The 12821-nt window shown below is 26.7% G+C and overlaps 1 protein-coding gene across 1 annotated transcript; it reads left to right on the top strand.

The window, feature by feature from the left end:
* The first annotated feature begins 3734 nt into the window (after positions 1-3734).
* Positions 3735-4817, top strand: LOC136081507 (TNF receptor-associated factor 5-like). The gene has a single exon (XM_065798829.1). It carries the CDS (start codon positions 3735-3737, stop codon positions 4815-4817), a length of 1083 nt encoding a protein of 360 aa, XP_065654901.1.
* Positions 4818-12821: the final 8004 nt, after the last annotated feature.

Below are 12821 nucleotides of genomic sequence, written 5' to 3' on the forward strand. Positions count from 1 at the left end.
ACCCACTCACTAATTCTTTCGAGTTAGTGTTTTAACATTGAACTTTCTATACTTTCTAGACACACTCACTAATTCTTTCGAGTTAGTGTTTTAAAATTGAACTTTCTATACTTTCTAGACGCACTCACTAATTCTTTCGAGTTAGTGTTTTAACATTGAACTTTCTATACTTTCTAGACGCACTCACTAATTCTTTCGAGTTAGTGTTTTAACATTGAACTTTCTATACTTTCTAGACGCACTCACTAATTCTTTCGAGTTAGTGTTTTAACATTGAACTTTCTATACTTTCTACTACCTTCAACGAGAATCGAACCCACGACGGTCTAATGGCATGGCGTTTGAAACATAGTGCGGCTAGCGAATGCACTATGCTACGTCGACGTATTGGTTCATAAAGTTTTGAATTTATTTAACATGTTGTTTTAACACTTATCGCAGAGTTTTTTCTTCGTAGAGTTTTTAAAAAGTTGTTTACTTCGTTTTTTAATCTGTTTTAATCTTGTTCATAAAAGCGTTATTAAAACTTTCTAAATTTAACTAACATGAAACAGCATTTTCTTTTCATGAATAAAGTTGCATCACTTTGTCTTTTATACAAACTAATCTGTAGAGATTAAATTTTATACATAAAAAGCGCGTTTTTTACTAACAAAACCAAATGGCAAAAACACGCTTTACTAAACAAACGGCTAAAATGTCAAGATATATTAAAGACAACGAAATCGTTCAAAAAAAATCAATTTTACAGAAGAAGAAATGGAATTTTTAGATGATGATATACCCGATGTCATCGAAGAAGTGGAAATTTCAGATGATGAATTCAAACTTATAGATGAACAAGAATTAGAATTTTTGGAACATGACATTACAGAAAATAAAAAACCAGAAGTTATAGAAATAGAAGACTATGAGGATTGTGGTAAAGATTTCGACGAAGAGAAAGATGGAGAAGTTCATTTTAAAATAAGATGTCAACCACAAGAAAAAGTAAGTTTTTTTTTAAACAATAATTTTTTTTGTTATAAAAAACGCAAGTTCTTTTTTTTAAGTTTTTTAATAAAAAGAAAATAGCGAAACCAACCACAGAAATAATTACTAACATAAACACACAAGAAATTCAATCGAACATCAAAATAAAAGTTTTTTTATTATTTCTTTTTACATTTTTCATTATTTCTTTTTACACACATACAAGGTTTTTATATATATTTTTTAGAAAAAACAAAGCAAGTCATATAAACGTCGCAACACCAAGAGAAAATTAAATTACTTATTAAAAAGAAATCTTTATAATTTGTAAATTTTTTTATAAATATATTATTTATTTTTTCGTTTTATGTTTGCTTCTTTTAATTGATGTTTAATATCAACATATGATTCGGCAGTATGAACCCAACGTTTTATTCTTTTACCAACTCTTCCAAGTTTACGGTTTGTTTTATTAACTTTATATTTATTATTTGTTCTTCGCAAACATGATAATATTCTTTTACAATTACTCGGTAAATACTGACTTTCAGTCTGTGTCAATGTTGAACTCTGTTTTGTACTCGTTTGTGTTTGAACTGCTTTTTTTGTTCTAGGAACAGTTGTTTTTGTACGTGCCATGTTTACAGTCTTTAATGTTCTAGGAGTATACCTTATTTTAGGCATTTTATAAAAATGATATTTTTTATTTATATATATATATATTTTATTTATTACAAAAAACAATATAGTGTTTTTTATATAAAATAACTATTATTTTTTAAGCAAATTAAAATGAAATTCATAACAATCAATAAAATACGATACAAAGTTTATCATGATGGTTTCTTTAGAAATTATTACATCATTCAAAATAATAAAAAAATTCCTTTTTATCATGTCAAACCTTATTCAGCTATATTAGGTAATTTTTTTTATTAATTTATATATAAAAATAATTAATTCTTTTTTTATAAAAAACTTTTTTTCTTATAGATACAGACATGGAAAGGCTTGATCGCTTCTTAGAAAGAGTAAAAGAAAGACACGAAATCACTAGTAATAGAGAAGTCGGTCCCTCTCACTGGGACTACTCACCACGTAAGTTTAACTTTAGTGCTTTTTATTAATAAATAATTATATAAATATTTTTTTTAAAAATCTCCTTCACTTTTTTAGAAAGTCCGGATCCAGAAAATTTCATCGAAAATGAAATATTATAAATTTTTTTGTATTATTTTTTATAGAAAATACATTTTTTTATAGTCTTTTTTTTTCTATCTGTATATGTTTAGTTTTTTTTGTTTATATTTTTTTGTTTATTTGAGTTTTTTATTATCTTTTTTTAATACAATAGAATTTTACATCTTTTTTAATACAATAGAAAAAAATGTACAAGCAAACAATAAATACGATTTCAAAACAATTAAATCACCATTGGAAACAATTAGCGATTGATCTACAATTTAAAAGACGTATGATTAAAAAAAAAACGTGGATTATATAAAAAACTTTGACAAAATTAAAAAAATTTTAATTCTTTATTTAACGCAACACAAAGATAAAAAAGAGCAATAAAACATTTATATTCGATTTTAGCAAAGTGGGAAACCGAAGATAAATAACTTTTATATAAATTATCACAATGTAAATTAATTATACTAAATTATTAAATATTTTATGTATTTTTTTTAGCAAAATAATAAAAAATGAATATATCACAAACAAATATATCACGAATCAAAATCAACATCGCCAAAAATTTAAAAAGTCGATGGGAAACAATGGCCGAATATCTAGAATATAAAAAACTAGACATCGAAGTAATTCGTCACGATTACCAAACAGCAGAAGACAGAATGTTTCGTGTATTAACATTATTATTTCAAAAAAAATCAGAAATGGACGCAATAAAAACTTTATATAATGCGTTTTGGTCTTGGACATTGGACTTGGGTACTCAAAACGAAATAAATCAAGAACTTTTTATCAACATAAAAGAGTGTATGGAAATGATAAAAATTTTTATATCACAATAATATTTTTTTGTAAATTTTTTTTATTTTTTTAGCTAACTAATATATAAAAATGAAAAAATATATCAAAACATGCAAATGTCAAGAAGAATTTTGCTATCATGATTTATGTTTAACTGAAAAAGAAGAAAACTTTATCAAAGAAATAATGGATTATGAAGAAATGTCAGAAGAAGATTACGAAAAATACTTGGAAGATTTACTTGCAACAGATGAAACAGTTGAAAATGATGAAACAGATGAAAATGAATATATTGAAGAATTAAAAAATCAAATGATGGAAGAACAAATGAAAAAAGAATTGGAAGAAATACAAAACGTCATAGACGACTTGTTTAATGAAATGGACATTGATCAATATATCAATGAAGTTATTAAAAAAATGGACGAATTACCTGAACTGTATTTATAAATTTTTTTATTAATTAAATATATATTTTTTTAGCAAACATAATAATGGCAAATAATAATAATGAAAATTACGATGATATGTTTCCTGGTTTTGAGGACGTGTTTGAAGAAGTAGAAAATATAACATTTCATGATACATTCAACGAAAATATAAACGAATTGAACATTGAAATAGACTTTTTTTTCTTATACTTAATTTTCTTGTTGTCATTATAAATTTTTTATATTTGTTAAATGTTTTTTGTTAAAAAAAGAACGAGTGTATTTTTATTAACAATTCTTTTATATAAATAAATGTTTTTTAGCAACTAATAAAAAATGGCAGACAACATCTATCCATGCTGTTTTTGTGATATGGAATTTACTGTAGATCAACTTATGAAACACCAAATGGAATGCTCTACAAATCAATTATCTTACGAATGTTTTACATGTAAGAAAAAGGTATCAGATTTATTAAACCATGAATGTGAATATGAATTTCAAAAAACATGCTTTTTTTGCAAGACTGCTGTAAACAACGAAGATTATGATGAGCACTCTGTAATATGCTTTCAATATTATAAAGATCAACAAAATAAATATTTTGATCAAATTGTACAAGATGAAAAGAAAAATTTAAATTATTTGAATCTTTCTGTTAACCATATCTTAGCTGGAGCAAAAAATTGTAACGAAATTATAATAAAACTAATTGCAGATAGTAAAGAAACGATGTTCAAACAAAAAAAAGACAAACAAGAAATTAAAAAACTAAAAGAAGAAAATACTAAACTACAACAAACCTTGGAAGAGATGAACGAAGAAATAACAGAATTGAAAAATGTTGTATATGAAAACATAGCAGCTTTAGCAAATCAAGAGGAGATACAAAATCTCAATAAAGAAATTATAAAACTCAACCAAGTTGTTGAAAAAAACGCTACAGAATTCTTAGCTTTAAAAAAAACAACTCAACAACCACAAGTTATGCAACACCTCCTTAAAGACAAACACATCATCAAACTTGATCAAATGAATCTAAGATTACTTTCCGACGAAGCTTATTATTCTGAAGCTGTTTACTTACCCGAAGGATATTATTATCGTATAAAAATTTATACTCGCAGCACCAATGAAAAGAATGTAGCCATTTTCTTCCAACTTATTCGAGGAGAACTAGATGATACTTTGAAATGGCCCTTTAGTAAAAAAATAATTTTTACTTTGAGAAATAATGAAAAATTTTTCGCTCATACTATCACTCCAGAAAATTATATTCAAAGTTTAAACGCGAGTTCTTTTGATAAACCTACCGAAGAATTTAATGTAGCTGTTGGATTTCCTAATTTCATTTCACACCAAGAACTAAATAAATTTATTATAAACAATAACTTATATCTTACAATTACTATTCAATAATATATTTTTTTTGTAAAAACTTTTGTCATTAAATTTTTGTAAAAACTTTTGTAATTATTTGTTTTATAATGACGTTTTTAAACATGAAAATATTTTTTTAGATTAACTAATAAAATGAATGCAATAGACATTTTCAGTCAAATCAGTCTTGAACTAACCATTGCCAACGTAAAATCTATCAAATTCATGCTCAGAATACCATTTGGAATCAAAGAAAATTTAAAAAACGGATTGGATATTATAGAGTACTTCAAAGATAATATTATACAAGACGAACAAGGACATACTTACGAATCGATAGAAAGCAAATTAGAATATTTATTTGTATTATGTAAAGCGATTCATCGAATGGATATTATCACTAAATATAAATATAAAATACCACGTTTGCCAACGTACGAAGAAAGTCTAGTTAAACATTTACCACCTGTTTATTCTCCACCAAATGCAATATTTCCAAGTGAAGTCATTGAAGCCAAGCAACAAGAACTTTTCAATTTTTACAATCCTTTACCTGAAGCACCTGAAGCACCTGAATGTGCTCAAGAAACTGATTTCTACTAAAACCTTTTTTTGGGAATAAGTTATAGTTTTTTACTTGTATAGTATAACTATGATTTATTTCCAAAACATTTACTTCATTTTTTTTGTATTTTTTTATATTTGTAATTTTTTTTAGATTACTAATTAAAAAAATGGGAAGCAACTGGGGCAATATCAAGAGATTATTAGATTTCGAATTCGCTTCATTACGCCTCCGACATAAACGTGTAAAAAAGCAGAAACGAACAAAAAGAATTAAAATGATTGACGACGAAGAAAAGATTGACAACGAAAATAAAAATCGTTTTGAATATTTGGAAAACATTTATTATCGTATTGAAAACTTTGAACAAGAAACTCTAATTTGGTTTTCTCCATACGAACGTCATTTTTCTTATTATCTATTTCATTATGACGATGAAACATTAGATAACATGAACAAATTTACCAATGAAATTCAATCACAACTTACCTTGAAAGATTTATGTAAAAGAACCTTGGCTCATCAAAGAATCATTGATGAATTTGAGCAATTACAAAATCAAATCATCTCTATATTTGATAGAACCAAAATGCGAAACACAAAATGGACAAATGGAATATATATTAGACTATTATTTTATACTTATAAAAAACACATATTTTATGAAGAATGGGTAGAAAAAAATAAACATTTACTATTTCATCATCTTCAAAGACGCTATCTACAGAAACTTTTTCATTTACTTTTTACAGAAATTTCGTATTTAGCAGATCCAAAAAAACAATTAGAAACACATTTAATGAAAGAATTATATTGTATAATACTAGAATATGTAATTTGGGCAAAATATCAATATTTTTATATTACAGAACACTGTTTTATTCATAATACTATTGTAAAACAATTTTTTTAATATTTTTTTAGATAACTAATAAAAAATGCAAAATAATAATATCAAAAGAATCAAAGACTTTCACGCATACGACATTAACCTCATTGTCCGTTGGTTTAAGCAGGAATCAAAAAATAACATTGGACGTAATATAAAATCTTTAAAAGAATTAACGAAAAGAAAATTAGCCATCAGAAAAATGGCAGTTAAACTCGAATTATTAAAAGATGAACTCGGATATTTATATTTTACTAATTTATATTATACTACTGATGATTTTTTTTATACTAGTGAATTTTTTCTGATCATACTAAATTTTTTTGGATTCAAAAAAAAATTGTATTTTATTTGTACAACATGTTTAGATTTCACTATTATAATCCATGTATTAATGATAAAGAACTTGATTTTTTTTATAATTGTATTATAAAATATGCACAATGGGCACAAGATCAATATTATTTTATTACTACTAATAATTTTATACATATAAAAGATTTTGTTTTATATTTATAGCTAAACTAATAAAAAATGGAAACAAAAAAGAATCATCGAAGCAAAAGTTTCAAACAATACGATCTTCAATATGAAAAAATGGTATGGTTTTGTTCAAAAACAAAATTAGCATTTAAACTCGACAAAATCCCTACCTTGAAAGATTTATGTAAAAGACAATTGGGATTTTGCAGAATAAAAAAAGAAATTATATTATTTAAAGAAAAACATAAAAATGCAATACCAATGTGTTATTACGATGAAGAATTTATTATGTATAAAGACTCGTTTTATTTTCCAAGATATACTGATTGGTGGTTTTTATTTCATTTTTCATCTAAATTAAATTTTTTTTACGCGCAACATACTTTTTTATATCTTTCAATTGAAATATTTAACTCGCATTATCATTATGATTTTTTAAACAATACTCAATATGATCAATTTTATATTTTATTAAAAAATTATATAGATTGGGCTATACTTCAATATCATTTTATTATGAATCAAACATTTATACATGTAAACGATATTATTTTATATTTATAGCTAAACTAATAAAAAATGCAACTAATAAGAAAAAGTTTTGAAGAATACAACATGCATTATCACGAATGGGATTAGCAAATGGGATTAGCAAGAATACAAGTTGAAATGGACATATTTTTAAAAGAACTTGCCAAAGTCATTCCTATTGAATATTACAATTCGGATAAATATATTATTTGGACTCAAACTTTTTACAAGACAACTGAAATTGGACCTCGATTCTTATACAGAAAACATTTAGAATTTTTTTTTGATCAAGCTTTTTTTATATATATAACCGTTGAAATTTTTAACTCACATTATATTCTACCTTTTTTAAATAATACACAATATGATCATTTTTATATTTTATTAAAAAATTATATTCATTGGGCTTTAAAGCAATATTATTATATTAATTCTCATCAAACTGTACATAAAAATGATGTTATTTTATATTTATAGCTAGAATAATAAAAAAAAATGAAAAACTATGGTTACGCTAAAAAACAAAAATTCCAAAAAAAATACGACAACAAATGAAAGGTATATTCATTTCTTTTATTGTTTTAAATTAAAAATTTTTTTATTTAACTTATTTTTTTTCTTTTCTTTAGCCATGTATCCCTATTTTTTTAAATTGCAAAGAGAATCACTAAAACATTCACAATTATTCAACGAGCGCTATTTCTGTATTAAGAAATGTGACAATTGTCAAGCTTGTCAGCTACACAAATGAAATTTAACTTTTTTTTGTATTTTTTTATTTTAGAAATATATTTTTTATCATATTTTTGTCTTTTTTATTCCATCTTTTTTACTTTATTTTTTAACAATATTTTATATAACTTTATACTAACATTTTAACTTTTTTAGTTATAAAAAATGAATAATAATAATAACAACTGGGAGATGGAACTCGACAGTCCTCCGTTTGAATTTAAACAACCAAACTTAAAATTAAAAAGACCTCTCCGAGGCTTAAACTTTGAACAATGTTTAAAACTAGAAATAAAAGAAATAAAAGAAGCAAAAGAAAAAGCAAAAGAAAAAGAAGAAGAAAAAGAAGAAGAGTGGTTGTGTAACGCTCCGCCTTTTGAATTAGACTCTAATTATTTATATGAATAAAATTTTTTTATTTATACGAATTATTTAATTACCACAACGAACCATCACTTGACGGGTCCCCCTCTCAACACCCAGAAAAAATATACTGAACTCGTAAAAAAAATATACTGAACTCGTAACACACTTTTCCAACATTCATATATTATCAAGCGTAATGCGCGTGCGCAGATATAATATAGAATGGAGACTGGGAAATAAAAATAGGTGAAGCGTGAAAAAAAGTATATAAAGAGTGAAATAAAGAAAATAGGTTCATAATGAATGGAATAGAAAAATAAACCGTTACAACAATTTCAAACTCCAACAACGGTAGGAGTAGTTCAACCTTATAAACCTGATCCTCCGATTAATAATGGTGGTACGCATTATGTACGTGTTTGTTGTTATTGTAGTGGGAGGATATTTATTTGGAACGTTATTGGCAGCTTTTATATTACTTGGAACAATGTTGGGATTCTATATTTGTAATAAAATAATAAAAGACGAATTGTAAATTTATTGTTATATATTATAATAATATTATTTTCCAACTCTATTAATTCCGTAAGAAATTCCACCAGAGATAGCTCCACCCAAAACAGCTTTACCAATGGTAGGTAGAAGAGCACTAGCAAAGGAAGGTAAAACGACTTTAGATACCATTCCTAAAAGAGGACCTATAAATTTTCCACGCATACGTCTTGTTCTGTGTCATTTATAATGTTTTTTGTAATTTCTTTTTTTATGTCTTCTTTTATACATTTTATTTATCGAGGCATAAAAGACGATAATAAAGTTGGTGCTAAAAAAGCTGCTAATAAGGGAAGAAATTTACCACGCATGCGTTTTCTTAAATGTCTTCTTAATCGTTTTCTACCTGCATCTTTTAACGGAGGTAAATAAACTCTTCCTCGTCCTTTTTTTCTATGCATTACATCGTGTTTCAGGTCTGTCAAAGTAAATTTATATTTAAAAGTTGTGTGTTTTTTTAACATGATCAAATTTAGTTTTTTGCATTTGTTTCTTTTAAGCTACATACCAAGGGTAAACTTAAAATTTCCTTAAAGTATTTGCTAAATTTCCTCCTCGTATTTTTTTTCGTCTAGTTAATCGCTTTCTACCCGCGCCTTTTAAAGGAGGTAAATAAACTCTTCCCCTTCCTCTTTTTTTTTATTTTACAAGCGGTACAACAAAATTTTTTACGCATTGCGTTGTTTTTGAAGATAATCGAGTGCGTAGCCTCCTACGTTTAATTTTAGTAGTCGTTTAGCAAAATTTTTAACTTTGGTTAAAAATTTTCCTTTTCCTCTATGATGTCTTGCGCTACCCCGGTGTCGACGACGGTGACCGCTTCCTCTTGTGCGCCTACGAGCCATTAACACAAAGAAATAAAAAAAAATTAGATATTCATTTTTAAGATTTTTTTAGAAATAAATAGTCGTTTGCTTATAAAATAATGAATACAAATAGGGTTCGTTTAATAAAAGTAAAAATGTTTTTTATCACAAATTAAGAGGGTTTAAATTTGGTAGGAATATAGTTGACCGAATAATCGTCTCCTCCTCCGCTTTCTACAATTTCGGCTGGATATTGCAAATACATAGTAAGTACTCCTTTAAATTGTTCTGTAAACTGAACATTGATTTGAAACGAATTATTTCCAGCAATTGTAGCAGGAGGTTTGTCGTTGACGAAATTGTAATCACTAGTGGTGTCGATGAATAAAGGTTCAGTAGTGTTAGTAGTACTAAAGTAGTACTTAAGATGTCTCAAAAAACTGTCATCGTCACCATTATAAAAATCGGCTATATTGTTAATGTTAAAAGTAGAGGGCGTATTTCCTTTACACCAAGAAACTTAACTTCTCCAAATTGTCCATTGATCGTCTTGCTTTGTCAAATCGTATTCAGTAGTATCACCTGCTGAATTAACAAATGTCCTTCTGTAGTTGTAGAGAGTGATTTTTTTATTAATGTTGCAAGCCATATTAACTGGCGTAAAACAACCTTCGTTTAAATGATCACTTTCTTTTTTCGAATTAACTAAAAATATAACACTGTGGGGTACAAGATCTGCTGTTTTTATACTTCCTGAATTGACAGTGACTTCTGTAACATTTTCTACATTGGTTACAACTTGTTCGTAATGAGCGATACGTAGTAAAGTATACATTTCGTCTTTTTTACTATTGAGATATAAAGATTTTTCCAAGGGTAAACTGGGTTTAAGTCTGTACGTATTGCAATAAATCATTGGGTTTTTAATAGCAACTCCCACATTAGCAAGCGCTGTTACGTTGGCGTCTGAAATTGGTCTTACCCATTCTAATAGTTGATTCATATCATTTTCAATATTAGTTCCAATCTAATTTGTTTATTTTTTCCAAAATATTCTTTCATTTGAAAAATTTCACATAATAAATTCACAGGTACTCTAAATTTACAACCTTTATCACCAGCTAAAAAATTATTATATCTGGTTACTAGTGCTGATTGATAACCGGCGGGTGTAGAATAAGGTGCTGCAGCAGTGTGTAGAGAGGACGAATGAGTCCATTTGGGTCTGCAGCTTGTACAAGTGTTTTGGCTTCAGCATAATTAATAGGGTTTGTGAGATTCTCACTGCCTTCCGTTAAACCCAAGTTAGGATTAATTAATAGTTATCTAAAAGCTTTTATATAACTTTTTTTAATTAGCATTGATTTAAAACGATCATAAGATCGACTAATAATAGCATTGTTAGCACAAGTAGTATTGTTTTTTTGATAATTGGGATAAAATTTGACAACTATAATTAAAGCGTGAATAAAATTGTCAACTAGACACACTTTTTCTAATAAAGCATCGTCTGTTGTAGGTGTAAATCTTGTTTGTGTGCTTAAATTTTTATAAAGAAATACATCAAAATCTAAATACCAATCTGGTGGATATGTCCATTCGTTAGGTATAATGGTAAAAGTAATTAAATTACTCATGTCCGAAGTAAGATCGTAAGAAAATTTTTGATTATTAACAGCGATGACTTCATCTTGAGCTTGAGCTGTTTGAAAACCAGGATATTTTTCATTTAGAATAGCTTTATATTCTGCGCTAATATTTCCACTTGTTGCTTCTTGCAACAATCGATTTTCGCGATCGGCTTGCGCCAAAACATCTTCAACAATAACATGACCGTTTGTGTTGGGTGTATGGCGATTGCCGTCGCCTTCTCTAACATATTTAGCTAATGAACCCATTTTTTCTTTTTTTTTTTTAAATTAATTTTTTTTCTATTTATTCATCTTCTGATTCTGTAGTGTTTTTTTTAAATGGTATTTTTTTGTTTTTTATGTCTTTTAAAGCTCTCGTGTAACCAAGTTCAATTAAACTTTTTTTATTCAATTTTTTTTTCTTTTTTTCGTTATTCTGCATAAGTGGACTTTGATTGATAATACTTTGTTGGATAGCACAGTTTCTACATAAACCGTTTATTTTGTCAACTGCATTGACTTCTTGAAAGCATTGCGAACAGATGTGTAAAGGTGTCGATTTCGTTTTAGGTTTTTTTTCGACAACTTTTTCTTCTTCAAAACTTTCGCTTTCAGACTCTGAATATTTTCGTTTTTTAGGTTTGGGTTTGCTTTGTACATTTTTTCTCCTATTCTTGGGAGGTTTTTCGTCTTGTATTTCTTCTTTTTTATTTTTCATTTTTTTCATTTCATCCAATTCGGATTTCATGTTTAGTAATTCAGATTTAGTAGAATATTGAGTATGTTGATTTTGTAATTGTTGCATGTGATTTTTAATTTGATTGAATTGTTCTTTAGGATTTATTTTTGACTCTTGCATCATTTTTTCTTCTAAATTGACTAAATTTTTATGATATCTTCCTTTGGCACAAAAGAGACTCATTTTTGTAAAATAGAGAGAGTGAGAAAAAAATAACAACTTTTTTTTTCTTTTTATAATTTTTTAATCGTAATAAAAAATAAAAGACATTATTTTATAGTAATCAAACTAGTTAATTGTAAAACGGAACTATTTGAATCTTTAACGTGGGATTAAAAAAAACAGTAGAACTAAGATTATTAAAAGTTAGCGGTTCAGCTTTTGAATTGAGAAAAGACCATCTTGTTTGTTTCCAATCGTCTACATCGTTTATATCAAAGATGGTCAATTGTCCTTGAATAGAAGTATTGCGATTTTTTGTAAAATCAACATTGGTGGTGACTTGAGCAGAATTAGTATAGTCTAATAAATTGAAAAAAGCAACAACTCCAGGAACATAAATTTTGTTCATATACATTCCACATTGCACAGCTTGATCACATTTAATAAAAATGTAAGTGTCTGTAGTTGAGGGAAAATTGGAAACGGTGTTATTAAAGTTGCTAATTTGAACGAGAGCACATTTTAAGAAACCTAGTCTTTTTTATTGAATTTTAAAATCTAGTGACATAGCGTTGGTCATATTTTGA

The sequence above is a fragment of the Hydra vulgaris genome, chromosome 06 (genome assembly GCF_038396675.1).
Source record: "Hydra vulgaris chromosome 06, alternate assembly HydraT2T_AEP".
NCBI classification, from domain to species: Eukaryota; Metazoa; Cnidaria; class Hydrozoa; order Anthoathecata; family Hydridae; genus Hydra; species Hydra vulgaris.